The sequence below is a fragment of the Spea bombifrons genome, chromosome 4, assembly GCF_027358695.1.
Source record: "Spea bombifrons isolate aSpeBom1 chromosome 4, aSpeBom1.2.pri, whole genome shotgun sequence".
NCBI classification, from domain to species: Eukaryota; Metazoa; Chordata; class Amphibia; order Anura; family Pelobatidae; genus Spea; species Spea bombifrons.
Window position 1 is genome coordinate 112,584,445 of NC_071090.1, and position 25,425 is coordinate 112,609,869.

General features: G+C 45.9%; 1 protein-coding gene across 3 annotated transcripts in view; it reads right to left on the reverse strand.

Annotated features, from left to right (window-relative positions):
* Nucleotides 1–3,435: 3,435 nt before the first annotated feature.
* The window catches only part of NLGN2 (neuroligin 2), a 33,267-nt gene continuing 11,277 nt past the window's right edge, over nt 3,436–25,425 (reverse strand). For 2 of the 3 annotated variants that reach the window (XM_053463169.1, XM_053463167.1), the window contains exons 2-6: nt 12,348–12,404; nt 7,663–7,812; nt 7,394–7,579; nt 5,753–6,542; nt 3,436–5,348 (exon numbers count right to left, since the gene is read on the reverse strand). In XM_053463169.1, the coding sequence (XP_053319144.1) occupies nt 4,493–5,348; nt 5,753–6,542; nt 7,394–7,579; nt 7,663–7,783 (1,953 nt within the window). In that variant the 5' untranslated portion in view covers nt 7,784–7,812; nt 12,348–12,404 and the 3' untranslated portion in view covers nt 3,436–4,492. The remainder of the gene's footprint in view (nt 5,349–5,752; nt 6,543–7,393; nt 7,580–7,662; nt 7,813–12,347; nt 12,405–25,425) is intronic. The other variant, XM_053463168.1, reaches the window with a different exon arrangement.

Genomic DNA, 25,425 nt, shown 5'->3' on the forward strand with positions numbered 1-25,425 from the left:
AACAGTAAATAATAAATAATATTGTCTCATCCATACAGTCCATCGCAGCCTTCTACAAATACCTAAACCCCGTTATAAACCATTTCAGTTACCCCACCATCGTGCCGATTGCCCCCTTGTTATATCTGTGATCCCTCCCCGGTCGGATTCCCCCCCCCCCCCGGGCGCCCAGTGTCTCATCTTCAGTCCATTGCTGCTTCTGGGAATAGAGAAGTCAAACAATTCTATGGCAACCAGTAATCTAGACTCGGGTCTCAAACAATACTCAGAGAGAGGGTCACCGCGACCCAGAACCTGACAGCAGATCGGCCCCCGCTGGCCCCCGTCTAGTCTCCCGTTTCTCCTGCTTTAAAGACTCAAACCTTAATCAGTCGTTGGTCTCGTCTTAGATTCAGGAGCCGTATGTCTATCCCATGCATGTTTAATACCTTCGCTGTATTACCCTCTGCCACCTCTGCTGGAAGGCTGTCTCCACATCAGAAAAAATGGGCAGACTACATGAGCTGAATGGTCCGACGTGCCGGCGTATTTTTATGGCAGGTAAGAGCCTACATGCCCCCCCCTCCAATCTACACCTTATTGATATGATCTCCTGCTCTACCCCGGCATTCTGGAACCTTCTTTCTAGCTTTCGTACAGCCGCGGTAGCCGTATTCTGATGGTGTTCCCGTCGCTGCGTCCGGTGGAGCGCTGATCGGCGGCTCGTCCTATTTAATCCTTTGGCGTCCTGATATCCTCCGGCTTATTGAAAAACTCTGTAAATCCTTTTAGCTCTCGGAACGATCCGGAATCCTATTTTTACCATCTCCGCTGAGCGCTCGCTGCTTGCGCTTTCTTCCTGAAAGTAATCGGAATCCTGAATGTTTCCTGAATCTCCGCGGCTCCCAATCTTCACATCTTTAATATCCTCTCCGGCTCCTTCCCGGGGTAGATCTCCCAGCCCGCTGCCCGTCCTTGTAATCGGGGGGTCCCGGGTGAACCCCCGCCAGGACCCCACACATGTACGGGCGTGCGATACGTGTAGTCAACAGAAAAACATTCCATGAAAATTCCAGCACGTTGCTGCACTCACACTAACGCTTTCTCATCGTATTTGGGGTATTTCGTTTTCTGCCCCCCACCCTGTCCGCTGCACACACCATCAGCGTCTGAGATCCCAGGGAGATTCCTGCAACAGCTGATTAAACTGCCCTTACTCACTGAGTAAACTGCCCTCACTCACTCATTCACTCACTGAGTAAACTGCCCTCACATGCTGAGTGCACTGCCCTTCCCTCAAGTTCGACCCAGTCGCTGATCCCGCTCCCCAGTCGGACAATAACATCATGCGCAGGAAGCACTCCCTGCTCACGGAACAAACCATGAAGGCTGGGGGTGAAACCTGATCTCCGCGTTTAATGGAACAATGAAGAAACAAGCCGTCATTCCTCTGCCTGGAGAGACGAAGGGGCCGATTAATAATAATAATCAAGAAGCGGCTATGAAAACTTAGAATAATAAATTCAGCTCAGGGGTCCCTTAAATTAGGAGAATGGACATCGATAAATGTAAAGTCACGCATTTGGCCAGTAAAAAAAAAACAAAACATGCTAATTACGAGCTAAATTTCACTGGAAAGCGATTGGGGGAAGCAGTTGTCTCAGTCACCACGTTCTAGTGCAAATGAACGAGCAGCGCGCATGAATGGGTATCGAGCTAAGCAGGCCTCGTTCATTCATTTACAATTCAGAAGAAATAGGAAAATGAATTGGAAGAAAGGCTAAAAAAAAAAGCGCGGAAATACGTCGGCTTTGAGCTATAGAACGTTTGTTATAAAATAAGGAGGCACCTGGGGGGGGTAACCGCGTCACGATCTAAAAATACATTCACACCCCCCCCCCCCGCCCGGGCAGAGCCGGTAACAAGAGGCCACTTACTGCGACTACGGCATCGCGTTATCATGTAAAGCCTTGTTATGATGTCATAATAACCCGTCTAATCACAGCAAAGCCGCCATGCAGAGCGTCTCCGCTAAGGAATCCACTCATTCACCAAAACCTGTTTTTACAGAAAAGTAGAATATGGCGGCTTTTCAGCGAATACTTGTTATCTCCCCCCCCCCCCAAAGCATCCGAATCACATCCAATCAGTCAAAACCTGCAAAAGCTTCCGGAAATAGCAATAATACAAAAAATGACACGATTTCTCACCAAAATTTTGAAGTTTTAATTCAGTCCAAGATCCCAAAAACAGAAGGAAATTAAAGGAAAAAAAAAGTGCCAGTATTGACCCAATTCAGTGCCAGCCCCTCAAAAGGCAATAAGGCATCACCTGTGCCTTAAGTATCCGTCTTTACGTCTGTCTGTACATTATAGAAACCGTGGTCGGGTCGTGGAATCGAGGCGGGCGCCTGCGGGGAGAACCCGCGATAAAAACCAACGGCGCCCAAAAGCTTTAGAAAACGGGACAAGAAGAATCCCGCCCCGTCCCGGAGAAGAAAGGGGGGTATTTCACACACAGACTCCCATCGGAGGGGTGTCACCAGGAAGAAAGGCCCTCGTACCCCGTCAGGGGGGGTGTCGCTGACCCTATAATTTATAGGAATACCCCGTGTGTGAGATGCCCTCTTACCCCATCAGAGGGGGGGTCACCGACCCTATAATTTATAGGAATACCCCGTGTGTGAGACGCCCTCTTACCCCGTCAGAGGGGGGGTCACTGACCCTATAATTTACAGGAATACCCCGTGTGTGAGACGCCCTCTTACCCCATCAGAGGGGGTGTCGCTGACCCTATAATTTATAGGAATACCCCCTGCGTGTTAAAAGCCTTTTTACTCCATCGGAGGGAGGTGTGAACACAGGGGCCCCTGGGCCACAGCAGGTATATTTGTTTGTGCCGCCTCGGAGTGGCCTCTGCTGTGCTCGGGGCCCGATGGAGTTTTCGCGTGGCTCCGCTATATCCTCTCACTGAGCATTCCCTGTCCTGAACGTCTTGTAAACAGCAAAGACTGGCAAGTGTCCTGCCTTCCAGTTCCCGCGTTTGTCTCCAAATAAATAAGGTGTTTGTTCCTTCCTTCCCACCCCATGCACCAGAGGCGTTCGCGGGGTTAACTGTGTGCTTCTGATTTCTAAACAGTGCGAGTGGAGCCGAGACCCCCAATGGAGGAAGAGAACCAGAGAGTAGAGAGGCTGGGGAGATGGCAGAGAATAGGGACGGACAGGAAACCAGGAGCAGGGGACAGGAAGTACATGGACAGGGAGGAGGAAGTACAGAAATGGAGAGGGGGAAGAGCAGGGACGGACAGGAGGAAATACAGCAAGGAGCGGGAACTGAGAGAAGGAAGTACAGGGAGGAGCAGTATGGGATGTGGAGGAGGAAGTACAGGGAGGCACGAGGGCAGGAAGAGGAAATACAGAGAGGAGAGGGTCCAGGGAGGAGGAAGGATAGAGAGAGAGAAGGCAGTATAAGGAGTAGGGAGTGGGAAGTGTCGGGGCAGCGGAAAGGAAGTAAATTGAGGAGGAAGTAAAAGGAGTGGGGAATGGGAGGAGGAAGTACAGAGAGAAGCAAACACCCTTATTATTTAAGACAGTTACCCCGTCAGCTAATATTTTGGCACACAAACAGCCCCTCTCCTTTTCTACCTAGAGGGCAATATGGGGATTTTATGGCAGTGAAAAGGCATCTAACCTTTACCCATCCAACCACCTCTCTGTACACCAGCCGAGCTGCCCTATCCAAGAGGTGGGTAGGAGTCATTGGCACTGTGTGTGGGGGGAGGGGTATTTTGGCCTATCATGCACTCCTCCCCCAGTACATTCATTTCCAATCTCCCTCTCCACCGGGGGGGGGGGCGGACAGCTCCTACCCTCCCCGCTCCCATCGCCGTACATTGCATACGCCATGTTAGCCATTTAGGAGCTGTATGGTCCTCTGGGACTCAGTGCATTTAACACACCAGGCTGGGGGCATCTGAGCCCCGACACCCAATGTAACACCCCCGTCAAATTAACATCTTCCAGGAAAAAAAAAATAAAGCCGGTGTAGAAGTGAGTCTGTGGAGGCTTTGGCCTAATCAACTAGGCCTTTCTTCCTCCTTTAACTGCTCTCCCCTTCCCCCTCTAAACAGAGAAACAGGGGGTACGTGTCTCTTTTCCCAGATCCATTTACCCCCCTCCCCACTTCCCGTTTGCCAGTCCGCGGTATTTTGGACCCTGCTTTCTCTGTGTCGTGGGCAGGACAATCCCGCTCGGACTCGGCACCCGAAAGGCTTCGTTGATCCGTATTGTGGTTTATAAAGCCTGAGGAGGAGGATGAAAGGAATGGGGGTCGTGGTTGGTAGTTTCTTTCTAAGCTTCCCCCTCTAAAAAGGTCACTAAATCTACCCCCATTCCTTGCCATAAGGCAAAATCCATCTCAGGTGTGGTAGGCCCACTGAGTCCATGAAGCTGTTTGCACGAGGAGGGGGAAGACAGGGGCAATAAGTGGGCAGAGAGGGAGACATCTGGCACCCCTATACCCTTGTGGTGGAATGCGGATGGGGTAGGGTATTATTATGGGCCGTGGTAGGAAAGGTATTAAATGGGTGTAATGAGGGGAGGCCTGATATGGTGTTGGGTGCCATTACAGAGGCAGGAGGCGGAGGGGGTGGAGGTAGAGGGGCATCCTCAGGGGCCCTTCTCAGAGCCAAGGTGTAGTCGGGGGGACAAGCTGGACGGAGTATATCATGTGGTCTTAGCGGCTCAAGGTCTGGGGCCCCGCCGCCCCTCTTGATCTGGAGAGACATTAACTCCTCCTCTGGCCCGTGGTGTGACAAATCGTTTCCGGGTGCCCCTCGCCCTGGACTGTGGCGTCTCTGCCGAAGCTCGTGACGCCGATCCCTCTTATAGTAAAGAGCAGCAAAGGCGAGGATGTTAAGAAAGAGAAGCGAAGCTCCCACGGCCACCGTGACGCTCAGCTCTGTGGAGTAGTCACGGGAGTCCCCGGGAAAAGGTGAGAATCGAGGACGCTCTTCCATGTCATCTCCATCATCCAGATCAGGAGGGAGGGTGGAATGAGGACGTCGAGTGGTGCTCCCTGTACCTGTTCCGTCCTTCGTTTTGGGCCCGGGTGACCAACGGTTGTTTTTCGGGGGCAGCCGGGTGGTGGTTGAAGTATGGAGGACAGTGTTGAGGTTATGGAGGTGGGGCACCAACTCCAGCCAGAAGGCAACCTTGTTGGCACGATAGTTGTCCCTTACGCGGGGCTTCAGGCCGATATGTAGGTATTGCTTCTCCTTTGGGTTGAACTTTGTCCATACCACTTCCTCAAAGCGGTTGGGCTTGGTATGGATGAACTTTGTGTCCTGGGGAACAGGGTGGTTGGGATCACTGCAAGAGAACACGAGAGGATGAGGAGGCGGACAAGGAGGCAGAAGATGGTGGCAATGGGAAAGGAAAGGTGGTGGTGAAGCAAAGGTCAGCTGGAGGAAAGGAACAACACAATTTAATTGCAAAAGGCAAGGTCGTGGTGAGAAGGGTACTGAGGCCACAAGAACTTAATAAATGGCGGAAATAACACATGGTATAGAGGACACGGGGCGGTGGGGGAGATCGAACGAGGACCAGGATACAGGAAATGGATCAAGGAAATGGAACTTTGAGATAATAAATGCCGCTATGGATAATATATTTTATTCAAAAAATGGAAAGCTCTGCTATGCTCTTGATCCATACATTTGATTCTAAACCCTGTCCAGAGTCCCCGAAGCAAAAATAAGAGTTTCCGAACTCACCCGGTTTTGGCAAAATTGGTCCAGTAGGTCATGACCACGGCGCTCAGCATGACGTCGTTTTTGGAGAAATTGCAAGGAAAGAGATCCGTGGCTCCCACCATAGGGACACCAAAGACATAGGGAACCTCATCTCCGTGTGCTGCCTCCCCCCACTCTGGTCGCCCTTCCGCCTGGCAGCGGTGGTAGAAGGCGTAGAAGTAGACGGGGGACTCGTATTCTGCGTGGAAACGCGCCGTGGCCACTGCAGGTGCCACCCACTGATGGTCAGTAAAGAGAGCTAGTAAGGTCTTTCTTCTCATGTCTCCGTTGTCACGGTCTGCCCAGTCTGTGTACATAAACTTAATCGTTTCCCGGAGGACATCCTTTCCCTCTGGATAGCCATAGAGGTTGTCCACGAAGTTGGACACCGTGAAGTCAAAGTAACTGGCGGAGATCCCATCCTCATTGTCAAAGGTGTCCTCAACAAATTTAAGACCCTCTCCCTGGTTCACCCCCATAAGGATGTCGTAGTTCAGAAACTCCCCTTGCTCCATTAAAATCTCGGGGTCATCTGGCACCACATCTCCATCGACGACAGGGCCGAAGGCGATGTGATAACGGGCCGGCTGGATGTCCTGATCCACCAGATCTCTGTAGGGCTTCCGCCGTAAGCAGCTCACCATCTCAGAGTTCTCTGGGTAATCACACCCCACTTTAGACGCCAGCATTCGCGTGTATTTTAGGGGCTCGTAGTTGACAGACCAGCTGGATATGGCCGTCCCACTCTGTGCGATGGCTTTCTGGAAGAGTCCTAGGGGCAAAGAGAGAGTTAGAGCGGGAGAGAGACAGACCACGAGGGAAAGAGGAGCAGGAGGAGAACAAACGGGGCAAAGGGCATTTCTCAGATTCGATACATCTAGGAGGGGTTCTAGGAAGGGTTTTATGGAGTAATAGGAGGGGTTACAGAGATGATTATGTGGGGTATTAGAGGGGGTTAAAGAGAAGATTATAGGGAATAATAGGAGGGGGTATAGGGTGGGGTATGTAGAGTAATAGGAGGGGGTGTAAGGTGGGGTATATAGAGTAATAGGAGAGGGTATAAGGTGGGGTATATAGAGTAATAGGAGGGGTATATAGAGTAAAAGGAGGGGGTATAAGGTGGGGTATGTAGAGTAATAGGAGGGGGTATAAGGTAGGGTATGTAGAGTAATAGGAGGGGGTATAAGGTGGGGTATGTAGAGTAATAGGAGTGGTATAGGGTGGGGTATGTAGAGTAATAGGAGGGGGTATAAGGTGGGGTATGTAGAGTAATAGGAGGGGGTATAAGGTGGGGTATGTAGAGTAATAGGAGTGGTATAGGGTGGGGTATGTAGAGTAATAGGAGGGGGTATAAGGTGGGGTATGTAGAGTAATAGGAGGGGGTATAAGGTGGGGTATGTAGAGTAATAGGAGTGGTATAGGGTGGGGTATATAGAGTAATAGGAGGGGGTATAAGGTGGGGTATGTAGAGTAATAGGAGGGGGTATAAGGTGGGGTATGTAGAGTAATAGGAGTGGTATAGGGTGGGGTATATGGGTTTATATTTGCTCCCTGGTAATGGATGTACACAGCAGGGCACAGGCAGGTGGGGTATCTTGGGGCATCTTCGGTGATGATGCTGACCTTCTGAGTGGTGGGAGAGGATGAGGAGGCTGACACAGGAGGCTCCGGCCCCCGAGCCGAAGATGGTAATTCTTTCAGGATCTCCCCCGAAATGTCCGATGTTTTCCTCCAGCCACCGCAGCGCCTGGATCTGGTCCAGCAGCCCGTAGTTACCTTTAGCCGCCGGGTCACCGGTGCTCATGAAGCCTGCGGGGCGAGAGCGCCGCGTTATTAACGGAACCGAGAGACGCGCGGCGGCCGGCAGCGACGCTCAGCGGCCGGGGACGTACCCAGTACTCCTAACCGGTAGTTTATCGTCACCACAATGACGTTGCCGTAAGCGGCCAGGACGCTGCCATCGAACATGTTCCCCGTTCCCTCCATGTAGGATCCTCCGTGGATAAACATCATCACGGGCTTCCTCCCGCTGTCCCGGATGTCTGCAAGGGGAGAGCGGAGGGTAACGTTAGTGGACAGTCCCTGGGTCAGGGGGTGAAATTCCGGGAAGTTCTGCAGAGCGTCGACCCGCACCGCTCTTCCACCATAATACAGCAGGGCGTCTATCATAAGACCCGGCACAGCACCGCAGAGCATTGCCCCGTAACCTCTATCCCAGCACAGGACTGCAGAGCATTGCCCCGTAACCTCTATCCCAGCACAGGACCGCAGAGCATTGCCCCGTAACCTCTATGCCAGCACAGGACTGCAGAGCATTACCCCGTAACCTCTATCTCAGCACAGGACACCGCAGAGCATTACCCCGTAACCTCTATCCCGGCACAGGACCGCAGAGCATTACCCCGTAACCTCTATCCCGGCACAGGACCGCAGAGCATTGCCCCGTAACCTCTATCCCAGCACAGGACACCGCAGAGCATTACCCCGTAACCTCTATCCCAGCACAGGACCGCAGAGCATTGCCCCGTAACCTCTATCCCAGCACAGGACCGCAGAGCATTGCCCCGTAACCTCTATCCCAGCACAGGACTGCAGAGCATTGCCCCGTAACCTCTATCTCAGCACAGGACTGCAGAGCATTGCCCCGTAACCTCCAACCCAGCACAGGACTGCAGAGCATTACCCCGTAACCTCTATCCCAGCACAGGACCGCAGAGCATTACCCCGTAACCTCTATCCCAGCACAGGACCGCAGAGCATTGCCCCGTAACCTCTATCCCAGCACAGGACCGCAGAGCATTGCCCCGTAACCTCTATCCCAGCACAGGACACCGCAGAGCATTACCCCGTAACCTCCAGCCTGGCACAGGACCGCAGAGCATTGCCCCGTAACCTCCAGCCCAGCACAGGACCGCAGAGCATTGCCCTGTAACCTCCAGCCTGGCACAGGACCGCAGAGCATTGCCATATAACCTGTGCCCTTGCAGAGCGCTGCTCCTTTAACCCTTCCCCTGCCCAATCCTGTAAGCACCTCGCATTTTCCATGGTAACAGAGATCTAATTAATCATGCTCAAATTTGAGAGCATTAATTAGTCAGAAAGTCATAATGAGAGTGGGGGGGGCAGCAGATGTCACTTCTCCTCCATCCTCTTTTAGCTGATCCGGGGCACTTTCCCCGTCACTCTTGCCCCAGTCGGGAACGCGACCCCCCACCCTCTCCCTTTAAACCCGTCGCTCTCATTACTAAACCCACCCACAGTATTGTGCCCCCCATTCCAATCCCCGTCCCCTGAACCAGCAACACAACCCGACCCCAACCCCCTCCGTGTGATCTGTGCTGGGATTCCTTACATCTGGAAAAAACGGGGATTACGTGTAAAAGTTTGCAAAACTGTCTTATCACCATAGCAACCAGCGGTGGAATGGCCGCATCGGCCGGAACATACCATTTGCCGCTGTGATACGTCACCTTTCTTATACATGTCTCCCCTATCTGCCCCCGAATCATAAACGCTCCCTCCGTGACGCCCCCAGTGTTCCCTCTGCCTTCTCCATATTGCATCTAAAGGTTCCAGAGAAATCCCAGAAACAAGGCCCAAATTCACACCCGCGGGGGGCTTCGGAACCAGGATGGCAAAATCTGCCCCCAATTACCTCCTCTAAAGAGCTTACAATACCCCCATATAACCAAGACAAACCCACACCACTGAAAACCCCTCACGTTCCTTCTAACCCCAGCTGCCATCCGCCACGGACAATCTCTCTTCCACCATCATGCCAAGAAACGCTCACGGCAGCAAAACCAATCTCAGCACTCCCAGCAATCCCAGTGAAACTCTCCCCTCTAATGCATTACCACCTCCTCTCCAGAGCCCTCCAACCATCTACAACCCAACAGCAGAAAGCATCTATGGTCATCTGAAACAACGTATTACGACGTGAACATCGGCCAAACGGGTAACTGAAGCAGACCAACCGGTCGCCAAATCCGCTTCTCGCCCCAATAACGACCAACCGGCCTATCTGCACTAATCATGTCTCCCCGAGAAAGCCTCCTCTGATCTCCTCGAGCTTGGCCTCTGCTGGGTAAATCTCTACAGCTTAATCTCGCGCAGAACCTCTCCAAACAAGCCGTCGGTCGGCAGCGAAGCTGCAGCTTAACCCCTGCAACCAACGTCCGCCATCCCAACCAACGTCCGCCACCCCCACCACCGTCCTCCGCCTTCCCAACCAACGTCCTCCGCCATCCCAACCAACGTCCTCCGCCATTCCCAACCAACGTCCTCCGTCATTTCCAACCAACGTCCTCCGTCATTCCCAACCAACGTCCTCCGCCATTCCCAACCAACGTCCTCCGCCTTCCCAACCAACGTCCTCCGCCATCCCAACCAACGTCCTCCGCCATCCCAACCAACGTCCTCCGCCATCCCAACCAACGTCCTCCGCCATCCCAACCAACGTCCTCCGCCATCCCAACCAACGTCCTCCGCCATCCCAACCAACGTCCTCCGCCATCCCAACCAACGTCCTCCGCCATCCCAACCAACGTCCTCCGCCATTCCCAACCAACGTCTTCCGCCATCCCAACCAACGTCCTCCGCCATCCCAACCAATGTCCTCCGCCTTCCCAACCAACGCCCTCCGCCATTCACAACCAACGTCCTCCGCCATCCCAACCAACGTCCTCCGCCATCCCAACCAACGTCCTCCGCCTTCCCAACCAACGTCCTCCGCCATCCCAACCAACGTCCTCCGCCATCCCAACCAACGTCCTCCGCCATCACAACGTCCTCCGCCATTCCCAACCAACGTCCGCCATCCCAACCAACGTCCCCCGGCATTCCCCACCAACGTCCTCCGCCATTCCCAACCAACGTCCTCCGCCTTCCCAACCAACGTCCTCCGCCATTCCCAACCAACGTCCGCCATCCCAACCAACGTCCTCCGGCATTCCCCACCAACGTCCTCCGCCATTCCCAACCAACGTCCTCCGCCTTCCCAACCAACGTCCTCCGCCTTCCCAACCAACGTCCTCCGCCATTCCCAACCAACGTCCTCCGCCATCCCAACCAATGTCCTCCGCCATCCCAACCAACGTCCTCCGCCATCCCAACCAACGTCCTCCATCCCAACCAAGGTCCTCCGCCATCCCGACCAACGTCCTACGCCTTCCCGACCAACGTCCTCCGCCATCCCGACCAACGTCCTCCGCCTTCCCGACCAACGTCCTCCGCCATCCCAACCAACGTCCTCCGCCATCCCAACCAACGTCCTCCGCCTTCCCAACCAACGTCCTCCGCCTTCCCAACCAACGCCCTCCTCCATTCCCAACCAACGTCCGCCATCCCAACCAACGTCCTCCGCCATCCCAACCAACGTCCTCCGCCATCCCAACCAACGTCCTCCGCCATCCCAACCAACGTCCTACGCCTTCCCAACCAACGTCCTACGCCTTCCCAACCAACGTCCTCCGCCTTCCCAACCAACGTCCTCCGCCATCCCAACCAACGTCCTCCGCCTTCCCAACCAACGTCCTCCGCCTTCCCAACCAACGTCCTCCGCCTTCCCAACCAACGTCCTCCGCCTTCCCCAAAAATACCTCTATCGACCCCTCAGACTAACCCAATTCTTCAGCTTTGGTTTGAATTAAAAAAACCTTCTCTATCACGGACAACCCATCCCCCTTCCCTTATATCTACTCAGCCATCTCCGTCCATTGACAATTGCCCCATGTTAATACCCATCTACTTTCCTTTTGGTCCTTTGTACCCTCCATGCCCTATTTACTCGATTTACCCCATCTAACACCCTTCTCTCCCTCTTGCCCCCTCCCCACTCCTCGCTAAATGGGAGCTCTGCTTTTTTCTTGCTCTTTCATTAATCGTAACAAGCAGTAAGAAATAATTAGCGCCCTCTCCCCCCCTCCCTTCTCTCTAATTAAGCTGTTAAAAAGGAAAATTCCATCATCGCAGTTACATTAATGGTGGGTTAACGAAGTGATACTCCCGTTAGGATCCCAGGAGAGCGATGGGTTAACTCAGGCAAGAGGCCTAGGACTGTGGCAAAACAGAGGTTAAAGAAGCAATGCATTTCGGCAAGATAGGCGTCGAAAGGGTCATGTTAGTGAGCAGAGTGGAAAAGAAGGGGTTAAGTGGGTAATTGCCTGCACACACCATGAGTAGATGCGTTAAAGACTTGAAACGCTGGCAAGGCAGGGGTTAAAGGAGAAATGTTCTGCAGAATTCTAAATAATTGACTTTTGTTCTATGGAAATGCTGAAAATGCTAATTTTTCATAAAATATTCACATTTTTTGACTGTCCTGTCACTTCCTTCTCTTAATTTAGTTTCTCCAACAATTCAACCTAAATTTAAAATTGGTTACCTTAAAAAAAATACAAAAAAACAGCAAATATTGACACACAATTTAGTATTATATATTTTTTTGTTTATACGCACATATATATAAAATATATATCTCAAATATATATATAAAATATATACAACATGCAAAATGCCCCACCCCCCCAAAAAAAAGAAGGAAGAAAAAAAATGCAAGAAAGAGGTTCAAATCTACCTTCATCTGGAGTGTGCTGAGACTTTCTGGGGTCCTCCCGAGATTTGGAAATGGGACCTGGAGGCCAAGGCGAAAAAAAAAAACAAAAATATATATATATATATATATAAAAAAAGAAAAAAAATTAAAAAAAAAAAAAAGAAAAGATGACAAAAAAAGAAAAAGACAAAAAAATAATCGAGGGAGAGAGAGAAAGGGGAAAAGAGAGAAAGAAAAAAATAGATTCAAGAAAAGGTCATAAAAAAAAACAATATTTTTTTTTTTCAATACCGTTTTTTATATCAAAAAAGAAAAACAAGTATAGGAAGACAATTACCAGGGGGGGCGCAGGAGGAGGGCTAAATTTTTTTTTTTTTTTGAAGACCCTAATAAAAATCAAAAACCGATTTTGGGGGAAAGAATGAAACAAAAAATTCTTCTTCAAATTTTTTTTATTATTTTTTATATGATTTATTATTTATTATGCAAACGAGAAAAATATTTTTCATGCTATAAACACAAAAATGCTATTTTCTACCAATTATCGACCGTGGGCCCTTCTTACAGATTGTTAATTCTAAATTATTTTGGTAAATTTTCATATGATATAATTTCCAATATAATTCCTCCCGGTCGGCAATCATCGCTACATCTAAAGAAGGGACCTCCGAGGTCTGGAGAGGCTCATGTGACTCTGCATCCGAAACACAGGTCGATATCCAGTTTTTGTGTTAAAATGTAAAAAAGTATTAGTTTGGGATAGTTTAGAAAAAAAAATGTTTCACCCTAAATTCTCCAAATATTAAGTGCGCGACCTTTCTGTGACCCCTAAAATAGTAAATCAAATCAAATGTTTTTAAAATCTGTTCAAATATTCTAAATCCCCAAAATGTTACCGGTAACGTAACAGAAGCCCGGCCCCTAAACATTACGTATGGCCGCTCACGCACCGCCCTAAAGATATTTTTGGTAACGCCGCTCCTCCTTATAGGTTTTGGTAACACCGGCCTGGCTACCCTCCCCTCCCCCAATACTCCCTGTATCTCTACTCTGCTTCCCCGGGTCGGTTTCTCCAGATGGGGTGCTTGGCCACGCCCACTCTCCATCTGAGCTCCACCCACTAGAGTCTAATCAGCCCTGCCCCTGAATAAAGCCCCACTGCCTGAAGAAGGGGCATCGGGTATGTACATACCCCTCCTGCTACCCATAGATACCTCGCTATAACCCCCCTTTCTACCTATATTTACCTCCTATAACTCCTCCTACCATTCATATATACCTCTCTATAACCCCTCCTACCATTCATATATACCTCTCTATAACTCCTCCTACCATTCATATATACCTCTCTATAACCCCTCCAACCATTCATATATACCTCTCTATAACCCCTCCTACCATTCATATATACCTCTCTATAACCCCTCCTACCATTCATATATACCTCTCTATAACCCCTCCTACCTTTACCCATATACAGTATCTCACATTGCTGTAAATATGTTATTATATCTCATGTGATAACGCTGAAGAAATGATCTCTGCTACAATGTAACGCAGCGAGTGTACAGCCTGTATAACAGAGTAACTTTACTGCCCCTCAAATATACCCCAACACACAGCCATTAACCCCTCAATATACCCCAACACACAGCCATTAACCCCTCAATATAACCCAACACACAGCCATTAACCCCTCAATATAACCCAACACACAGCCATTAACCCCTCAAATAACCCAACACACAGCCATTAACCCCTCAAATATAACCCAACACACAGCCATTAACCCCTCAAATATAACCCAACACACAGCCATTAACCCCTCAAATATAACCCAACACACAGCCATTAACCCCTCAAATATAACTCAACACACAGCCATTAACCCCTCAATATAACCCAACACACAGCCATTAACCCCTCAATATAACCCAACACACAGCCATTAACCCCTCAAATATACCCCAACACACAGCCATTAACCCCTCAAATATAACCCAACACACAGCCATTAACCCCTCAAATATAACCCAACACACAGCCATTAACCCCTCAAATATAACCCAACACACAGCCATTAACCCCTCAATATAACCCAACACACAGCCATTAACCCCTCAAATATACCCCAACACACAGCCATTAACCCCTCAAATATAACCCAACACACAGCCATTAACCCCTCAAATATAACCCAACACACAGCCATTAACCCCTCAAATATAACCCAACACACAGCCATTAACCCCTCAAATATAACTCAACACACAGCCATTAATGTCTAACACCTCGGCAACAAAAGGGAGTACACCCCTAAGTGGAAATGTCCAAATTGGGCCCAAAGGGTCAATATTTTGTGTGGCCACCATTATTTTCCAGCACTGCCTTAACTATACCTGGGAACTTCTGGGCTCCGGCTACCCAGAGCCTTCCCTTGCGGGGCGTTACCGCTGACATCAGTGGGCGGTCCCGCTGACAGCCCCATTTAAAAGGAAATTGGACGGGGCGCGGGGCGTGCGAAGACGTGACCTGAAGGATTTGAGTCTTGACCTGGAGAAGCGGAGTGATACCGGTGATCCCAGGTATTATCTTAACCCTGTTGCTCATGGAGTTTACCAGAGCTTCACAGGTTGCCGCCGGAGTCCTCCTCACTCTTCCATGACGACATCGCGGAGCTGGTGGATGTCAGAGACCTCGCGCTCCCCACCTTCCGGTTGAGGAAGCCCCACAGATGCTAAATAGGGTTTAGGTCTGGAGAGATGCTTGGCCCGTCCATCACTTTTACCCTCAGCTTCTTTAGCGAGGCAGTGGTGGTCTTGGAGCTGTGTTTGGGGTCGTTATGTTGGAATACTGCCCTGCGGCCCGGTCTCTGAAGGGAGGGAATCATGCTCTGCTTCAGTATGTCACGGTACATGTTGGCATTCATGGTTCCCTCAATAAACTGTAGCCCCCCAGTGCCGGCAGCACTCATGCAGGCCCAGACCACGACATTCCCACCACCATGCCTGACTGTAGGGAAGACACGCTTGTCTTTGCACTCCTCACCTGGTTGCCACCGCACTCGCTTGACCCCATCTGATCCAAATAAGTTTATCTTGGTCTCATCGGACCGCAGGTCGTGGTTCCAGTAATCCGTGTCCTTCGTCTGTTTGCGACTTTATTGAGCATCATCTTTAGAAGAGGCTTCCTTCTGGGACGACAGCCATGCAGACCAATGTGATAAGGTGTGCGGCGTATGGTCTGAGCACCGACAGGCTGACCCCCGACCCCCCAACCTCGGCAGCAATGCCGGCAGCTCTCATACGTCTACTTCCCAAACACAACCTCTGGATATGACGCTGAGCGCGTGCACTCAACTTCTTTGGTGGACCATGGCGAGGCCTGCTCTGAGTGGGACCTGTCCTGTGAACCGCTGGATGGTGTTGCCCACCGTGCTGGAGCTCATTTTCTGGGTCTTGGCGATCTTCTTACAGCTGCGGCCATCTTTAAGTAGAGAAACAATTCTTTTTTCAGATCCTCAGAGAGTTCTTTGCCATGAGGCGCCATGTTGGACTTCAAGTGACCAGTATGCAAGAGCGTGAGAGCGATGACACCAAATTTAACACACCTGCCCCCAAGACACACCTGAGACCTTGTAACACTAACGAGTCACATGACACTGGGGAGAGGAAATGGCTAATTGGGCCCAATTTGGACATTTCCACTTAGGGGTGTACTCACTTTTGTTGCCGTGATTTAGACATTAATGGCTGTATTGGGTTATATTTGAGGGGTTAATGGCTGTGTGTTGGGTTATATTTGAGGGGTTAATGGCTGTGTGTTGAGTTATATTTGAGGGGTTAATGGCTGTGTGTTGGGGTATATTGAGGGGTTAATGGCTGTGTGTTGGGGTATATGAGGGGTTAATGGCTGTGTTGAGTTATATTTGAGGGGTTAATGGCTGTGTGTTGGGTTATATTTGAGGGGTTAATGGCCGTGTCTTGAGTTATATTTGAGGGGTTAATGGCTGTGAGTTGAGTTATATTTGAGGGGTTACTGGCTGTGTGTTGGGGTATATTGAGGGGTTAATGGCTGTGTGTTGGGGTATATGAGGGGTTAATGGCTGTGTTGAGTTATATTTGAGGGGTTAATGGCTGTGTGTTGGGTTATATTTGAGGGGTTAATGGCTGTGTGTTGGGGTATATGAGGGGTTAATGGCTGTGTGTTGAGTTATATTTGAGGGGTTAATGGCTGTGTGTTGGGGTATATTTGAGGGGTTAATGGCTGTGTGTTGGGTTATATTTGAGGGGTTAATGGCTGTGTGTTGGGTTATATTTGAGGGGTTAATGGCTGTGTGTTGGGTTATATTGAGGGGTTAATAACACCTATTACTCCATATAAGCTCCTATAATGCCTATTTCTCCATATAACCCCCCTATAACTCCATATAACCCCAATACCTGCTATTACAACATATAACCCCTATAACGCCTATTACTCCTTATAACCCCTATAACTCCAAAAAAGCCCCTATAACGCATATTACTCCATATACTCCCCCTATAACCCATCCTATTGCAACATGAACCCCCTATAACTCCATATAATCCTTCTATAACCCCTCTTATTACAACATATAACTCCATATAACCCCTATAACGTCTATTACTCCATACAACCCCTATAACTCCATATAACCCCTATACTTCCTATTACACCATTTTTTATTACAACATATAACCCCTATAATGTCTTTTATGTCATATAATCCCCCTATAACCCCCCCAATTGCAACATATCACCCCTGTAACACCTATTACTCCTTATAATCCCCTATTACTCCCCCTATAACCCCTCATATTACTCCATATAACCCCCTATAACGCCTCCAATTACAACATATAACGACATATAAAGCCTATTACTCCATATAACCCCCATAACCCCTCCAATAACAACATATAACCAGCTGTAACTCCATATAACCCTTATACCTATTACACCATATAACCCCTCCTATTACACCATATAACCCCTCCTATTACACCATATAACCCCTATTACTCCTTATAACCCATATTACTCCATAAACTCCCCCTATAACCCGTCCTATTATAATATATAACCCATATTACTCCATATAATCCCCTATAACACCTATTGCTCTATATAACCCCTATAACTACATATAACCCCCATTACTCCTAATTCTCCATAAAACCCCTAAACCCCCCTCATATTATGACATAAACCCCCTATAAATCCATATAATCCCCTATAACGCCTATTACACCATATAACCCATCATATTACAACATATAACCCATATAACACCTATTACTCCATATAACCCCTATAACTCCTCCTATTACAACATATAACCCCTATAACACCTATTACTCCCTATAACCACTCCTATTACTCCCTATAACCACTCCTATTACTCAATATAACCACTCCCATTACTCCCTATAACCACTCCTATTACTCAATATAACTACTCCCATTACTCCCTATAACCACTCCCATTACTCAATATAACCTATAAACCCTCCTATTGCTGCATTTACCCCTCCCTATAACCCCTCCATTACCCCATATAACCCCTAATAACCCCACGACCATTAGAGACGGCTGGGCCAGCAGAACCCCCACATGGACCACGCCAGACCCCCAAATGGCTAACGGGCTCAGAAGAACGCCTCGAGCCCCTGTCTCTGAGCCAGACGCCTGTACAGCTCACCGCCATAATAACCACTAGGCTGCCATCTGTCCCAAGCGAACAAGAGTCCCTACGACTGGACTGCTCTCCTGCTAGTCTGCGCATGTGTCAGGAATAGACAATAGCGTTACATGGATGCGACCCCCCCCCCAAAAAGCCATGTAACGCTTTCGTTACTGACGACCGGCTGGGCCAAGAACGCGGGAGAGCCGCTAGTCTAACGCGGTGTCGATCAATCACCCCGCACGTTCCGCCATCTTCGCCTTTCTCATTAATTAAGGTGAATGTTCTGTAAAATTAGGCAAAAGGGGATTCTGACAGAAATAACGAATAACTCAAAGTGTAAGAGGAATGACGAATCTCATGTTTACAAGACTGATGATGGGGAGGAAAAATCCCCCCCCATTCGGTTCCAGTAAGAAGAAGAAAAAAAAAATAACAATAAAAAAATTCGGAAAACCAAAAAATAAAAAAATTCCTGCAGGCTCCCCTCTCTCTCCCTTCGTTAAGAGAACGTAAGGGGTTTTAGATAAACGGCCCCCAAGAAAAAAAATAAATACACTGGGGAGGAAGGACCTTTGTTAAACGTTCAAAAACATTTCTCAAGACAAGAAAAAAAAAATCTTTCCATTTTTTCTCCAAAGAAAGTGGTGGGGAAAAAAAAAACAACAACAAAAAAACAGATAAAAACTATAAAAAAAGAGAATATCACCTTTTAAGACCCATTTCGAAGAAGAAAAAAAAAAAGGTACATGATTCTTTCTTTTACAGAATAATTGTCGCGGCCACCATTTCTGGAGCAGGGAAAGACGTGGCATAACGTGGCACGGGAAACGGAGGAGGGGCATAACGTGGCACGGGAAACGGGGGAGGGGCATAACGTAGCCGTATCGGGGGAGGGGCAGCACGTAGCCGTATCGGGGGAGGGGCAGCACGTAGCCGTATCGGGGGAGGGGAACGCGTTTCACCGCTTTCACGCGCACTAAAGCGGCCGGCGCCTTTGTCGGGGCGCGGGGATCATAACGCTGATCCTAAGCCAGTCACGCGCTGTCAGCTGCTTCCAGAATGTGTATATTTAGCGCAGGAAAGTGTAAGCGTGACGGAGAGAGAGAAAATGGGGGGGTGGGGTGAGAAGGTGTAACGTGTTAATTGATGTGCGAGGTGTTAACCCACGGCGGGCCGGGAATCTAATATCTCTTCTGCCTGCCTTCCCGCTCTCTCGTCCCGTCTCGCCTTTCTCCTCAGCCTCCATTTCTTTACTATCTCCTCTTTCGATGACCGCTCTACCCCACTTCCCCTACATTGGTAAAGGACTGCGGCCAGACTCTGCCGGCCTCCCGACTCGCCGGGGCGCTACTGGTGGAGAATAAAGACAAAGTTAATACCAAGGAGACAGACAGACAGACACATGTGAGGAGGACATCACTTCTACGGGTTATCCATGAGCCCCACCCCCTCCCCCGATCTCAACTTGGACTTCTCGGTCGCCGACTAAACATTTCTGTGAGGGTTTCTACGAAGGGCGGATTCGTCTTCCATGCTTTGAGCGACGGATCCGCCGGGGTAATCGTTTTGTCTGGATGGGGAGGAGAAGACGAGACTAAGCCGGGCCCAACGATAGGACGCGATCCAACCAAAGCCCTGGTAAGGCCGGGTAATGGATCACAACGGATGGATCCTGCATCAGGTGGATCATCTGCGGTGAAGATCACCTCCTCCTGGCTCCAGAGACAGAAAAATGACCCCCGGGGACCTCTTATAGAAACATGGTGGCATGAGCCCTCCACGGGGAGGAAGTAGAATTATTATTTTTATTTTCTTGAAATGGGAAATGGAGTCTTTAGTCGACGTGGATATTTTTTCACAGAAGAAGAGGAAACGTTACATGAGCTTTTAGGACCTCAGAGGTCTCGTCTTCAGGTTAAGGAGTGGGGCGTCTAGACTATAAATTTCCGTAAAAAAAATATTTTTTTTTACCATTTTTCTTATTACTATAGAATTTTTTTGTTAACCTGTTTTACCCGTTAATAAGCCCTACATTTTCATCAAACAAGGTAGAAAAAACATTTCAAAAATAGTTCCAAAATGATAAAAACGTCGCACCCAACGGACAGAAAAAAACATTCTTACAATAAAAAACTCTTTTCATTTGAAGCTGTGGTGTGATTTTTGTTTGAGGTGATTGAGTAAAACCTTTAAAAAAAAACCTGATCCCTTTAATCTAGAATTTTCATGAAATACCAACAATGACTTACATTTATTCTAGAAAAATTCTAAAAAAAATATACTCAACCGAAGAACATTGGGTTTAAAATAACATTTTAAAATCAGATTTCTTTTTTAAATATATAGATTTTAAAATGTATTAACCAAAATCACGTTTATTTTCCCCAGAACGCATCCCTGGAGCGGCGCACGTCCTGCTGTAAACGCGTTGTTATAGGTTTTGTATCACAGGGAATTTTTCTGCGTTTTAAGTGGTTTTGGGCGTACAGAATACCGCTTTGGGTCACCTATTCACTGATGTGCAAAGAAATGCACGTCACAAAAACTCCCCTGTGTTTATTAATATACCCCCGCGGGAGGTGGGGGAGGGGGGGGGTTTGCACTTCATTTCTAGGTGATAAATTCAGTAAAAATGTGACATTTAATATGAAATATTTACCAAAAAACACCAACAAATATTATGTAATTGTTGCATTTTTATTATATAATTATTGTGTTATTATATTTATTATATAATTATTGTGCTTTATTATTATTATGTAATTATTGCGTTATTAATATTATGTAATTATTGTTATTATTATATTTATTATGTAATTATTGTGCTGAATTATTATTATTGTAATTATTGTGTTATTGTTATTTATTATGTAATTATTGTGTTATTATATTTATGTAATTATTGTGTTATTATATTTATTATTGTGTTATATTTATTGTGTTATGATTTTTATATTATGTAATTATTGTGTTATTATTGATATATTTATGTAATTATTGTGTTATTATATTTATTGTGTTATGATTATTATATTTATTATGTAATTATTGTGCTGAATTATTATTATTGTGTTATTATATTTATTGTGTTATGATTTTTATATTTATTATGTAATTATTGTGCTGAATTATTATTATTGTGTTATTATTATATTTATTACGTAATTATTGTGTTACTATTGTTATATTTATGTAATTATTGTGTTATTAATATGTAATTATTGTGTTATTATATTTATTATTGTGTTATTATATTTATTGTGTTATGATTATTAATTTTTTTTATTATTGTGTTATTATATTTATTGTGTTATGATTATTATATTTATTATGTAATTATTGTGCTGAATTATTATTATTGTGTTATGATTATTATATTTATTATGTAATTATTGTGCTGAATTATTATTATTGTGTTATTATTATATTTATTATGTAATTATTGTGCTGAATTATTATTGTGTTATTATTATATTTATTATGTAATGTGCTGAATTATTATTATTGTGTTATTATATTTATTATGTAATGTGCTGAATTATTATTATTGTGTTATTATATTTATTGTGTTATGATTATTATATTTATTATTATTGTGTTATTATATTTATTGTGTTATGATTATTATATTTATGTAATTATTGTGCTGAATTATTATTATTGTGTTATTATATTTATTATGTAATTATTGTGCTGAATTATTATTGTGTTATTATTATATTTATTATGTAATGTGCTGAATTATTATTATTGTAATTATTGTTATATAATTGTGTTATTCTTATTATTTTTATTATTATTATGTAATTATTCTGTTATATTAAGTAATTATTCTGTTAGTATTATTATTATATAATTATTGTGTTAATAATAATAATAATAACACAATAATTCTATAATAATAGTAATAATAGTAATAAGAATAATAATATAATATGTAATTATTGGGTAAATTGCAATGTAAAGGATGGCAAAGAATTATTTAAAAAAAATATGAAATTGCCCGCATGTTATCACCCACAATTTCACTTTCTATTTTTAATAGAATCATAGTTTGGAAAGTCATTTTTTTTCTCTTAAGCAGATTTTGCAAAATAATAATAGTGATTTTTTATTTTTACAGAACGTCTCCCGGCCATTAACCTGGCAGGCAAAAAAAAAAAAATGATTAAAAGGAAACAAAGTGCCTTAAAATAATTTTTTCCTTTTTTAGACCGTATCGTCCTGCTCTGTCCACGGAAATCTTTAGAAACGGAGAGAACAGAAACGATGCGTTCCGAAAAGCCGAATATTAACGCATCTTTTAATTGCAATCAGGTCAGCGGCTGATTAGGTATTATTACGGGGCCGCCGTAATAGAAATAATTATAATTCATTTTAAAGGAAGTTCCACGGAAAACAAATATTCTCCTTGTCTCCTCGTCAGTGATGTCGGCGTTGAGAAAAACCTGATTTTATCTCATTTTCTTCCAATAAACTCCCTTTATCTGCAGAGCTGGAGCCGCCGTTGCTGTCAGTCATGTGATATTTTGGGTGACTTTCCCGGCTCAAACCCCACACTGAGCTGACGCTTTATGGTGATGCTAATGAAGTCCCTTCCTCCATAGACTTTCATTAGTCAGAGAGTCCGGCTGGGTGATTAAGACTGAGCCATTCTATTGTTCCCCACAGGCAGTATGATAAGGAGTCGGGGGGGTTTAGTAGATCGGGGATCAGATAACAGAGCGAGAATCATACAAACGGCTGATATGCAGCTGCCTGAAAGCGTTATATTATGGGGCAAAAACTACAACTGGGGTAAATTTTTTTTTTTTTTAAACTGTGATATTTTTGTAAATGTTTTTTTATCTGATTCTAGGAATATAACATTTCTCACTTTGATTTAAGAAATATTCCCACAGCGGTCTCTGGACAGCAGATTATTATTCTGCTTCTCCTAACCCCCCGAATATTTGTACTGATCTATATAGCGCCATCATACGCCGCAGCGCAGTCTATTGAGCTATATAGCGCCATCATACGCCGCAGCGCAGTCTATTGAGCTATATAGCGCCATCATACGCCGCAGCGCAGTCTATTGAGCTATATAGCGCCATCATACGCCGCAGCGCAGTCTATTGAGCTATATAGCGCCGTCATATTCCGCAGCGCAGTCTATTGCTCTATATAGCGCCGTCATATTCCGCAGCGCAGTCTATTGATCTATATAGCGCCATCATACGCCGCAGCGCAGTCTATTGAGCTATATAGCGCCATCATACGCCGCAGCGCAGTCTATTGAGCTATATAGCGCCGTCATATTCCGCAGCGCAGTCTATTGATCTATATAGCGCCGCCATACGCCGCAGCGCAGTCTATTGATCTATATAGCGCCGTCATATTCCGCAGCGCAGTCTATTGATCTATATAGCGCCGTCATATTCCGCAGCGCAGTCTATTGATCTATATAGCGCCGCCATACGCCGCAGCGCAGTCTATTGATCTATATAGCGCCGTCATATTCCGCAGCGCAGTCTATTGATCTATATAGCGCCGTCATATTCCGCAGCGCAGTCTATTGATCTATATAGCGCCGTCATATTCCGCAGCGCAGTCTATTGATCTATATAGCGCCGTCATATTCCGCAGCGCAGTCTATTGCTCTATATAGCGCCGTCATATTCCGCAGCGCAGTCTATTGATATATATATATATATATATAGCGCCGTCGTATTCCGCAGCGCAGTCTATTGATATATATATATATAGCGCCGTCGTATTCCGCAGCGCAGTCTATTGATCTATATAGCGCCGTCATATTCCGCAGCGCAGTCTATTGATCTATATAGCGCCGTCATATTCCGCAGCGCAGTCTATTGATATATATATATATATAGCGCCGTCATATTCCGCAGCGCAGTCTATTGATATATATATATATATATAGCGCCGTCGTATTCCGCAGCGCAGTCTATTGATATATATATATAGCGCCGTCGTATTCCGCAGCGCAGTCTATTGATCTATATAGCGCCGTCATATTACGCAGCGCAGTCTATTGATCTATATAGCGCCGTCGTATTCCGCAGCGCAGTCTATTGATATATATATATAGCGCCGTCATATTCCGCAGCGCAGTCTATTGATCTATATAGCGCCGTCATATTACGCAGCGCAGTCTATTGATCTATATAGCGCCGTCATATTACGCAGCGCAGTCTATTGATCTATATAGCGCCGTCATATTCCGCAGCGCAGTCTATTGATATATATATATAGCGCCGTCGTATTCCGCAGCGCAGTCTATTGATCTATATAGCGCCGTCATATTCCGCAGCGCAGTCTATTGATCTATATAGCGCCGTCGTATTCCGCAGCGCAGTCTATTGATCTATATAGCGCCGTCGTATTCCGCAGCGCAGTCTATTGATCTATATAGCGCCGTCATATTCCGCAGCGCAGTCTATTGATATATATATATATATAGCGCCGTCATATTCCGCAGCGCAGTCTATTGATATATATATATATAGCGCCGTCGTATTCCGCAGCGCAGTCTATTGATATATATATATATATATAGCGCCGTCGTATTCCGCAGCGCAGTCTATTGATATATATATATAGCGCCGTCGTATTCCGCAGCGCAGTCTATTGATCTATATAGTGCCGTCATATTCCGCAGCGCAGTCTATTGATCTATATATATATATATATAGCGCCGTCGTATTCCGCAGCGCGGTTGAGTTATTGATTTGGAGGGCTATGATTTATTATCGCAGGTACGCAGTACGCTGTAGAGAGGAACTGGGCGTAAAAAGGTTCACCGCCAGCACCGCGTTTTATGACCGGATTATCCCCGATACAGATCGCTAGGGAAACCGCAAAGGAAAAATATTCATTTGTGTTCCACGTATGAAATATAAAATAATGATTTAAAAAGCCCGTGTTCTTATTACCAGCTAAGGGCGGCGTAAGGGCGGCCGGGTGCTTCTCCTTAAATAATAATTATAATAAATAATGATATATAATAAATAATAATAATAGCATTTAATAAATACTATATAATGAAAAATAATATATAATATTTAATAAATATATAATATATAAAAAATAATATATAATAAAAAATAATAATATATAATAAATAATATATAACATATAATAATAAATAATATATAACATATAATAAAAAATAATAATATATAATATTTAATAAATATATAATATATAAAAAATAATATATAATATAATAAAAAAATAATATATAATATACAATAAAAATTAATAATATATAATATTTAATCGATAATAAAAAAAAATATATATTCCTCGCCATAAAATGGGGTTTATATGCAGAAATATTTACAGAATGATTACATCACGGATCTTCTTCCAAAAATTGTCACT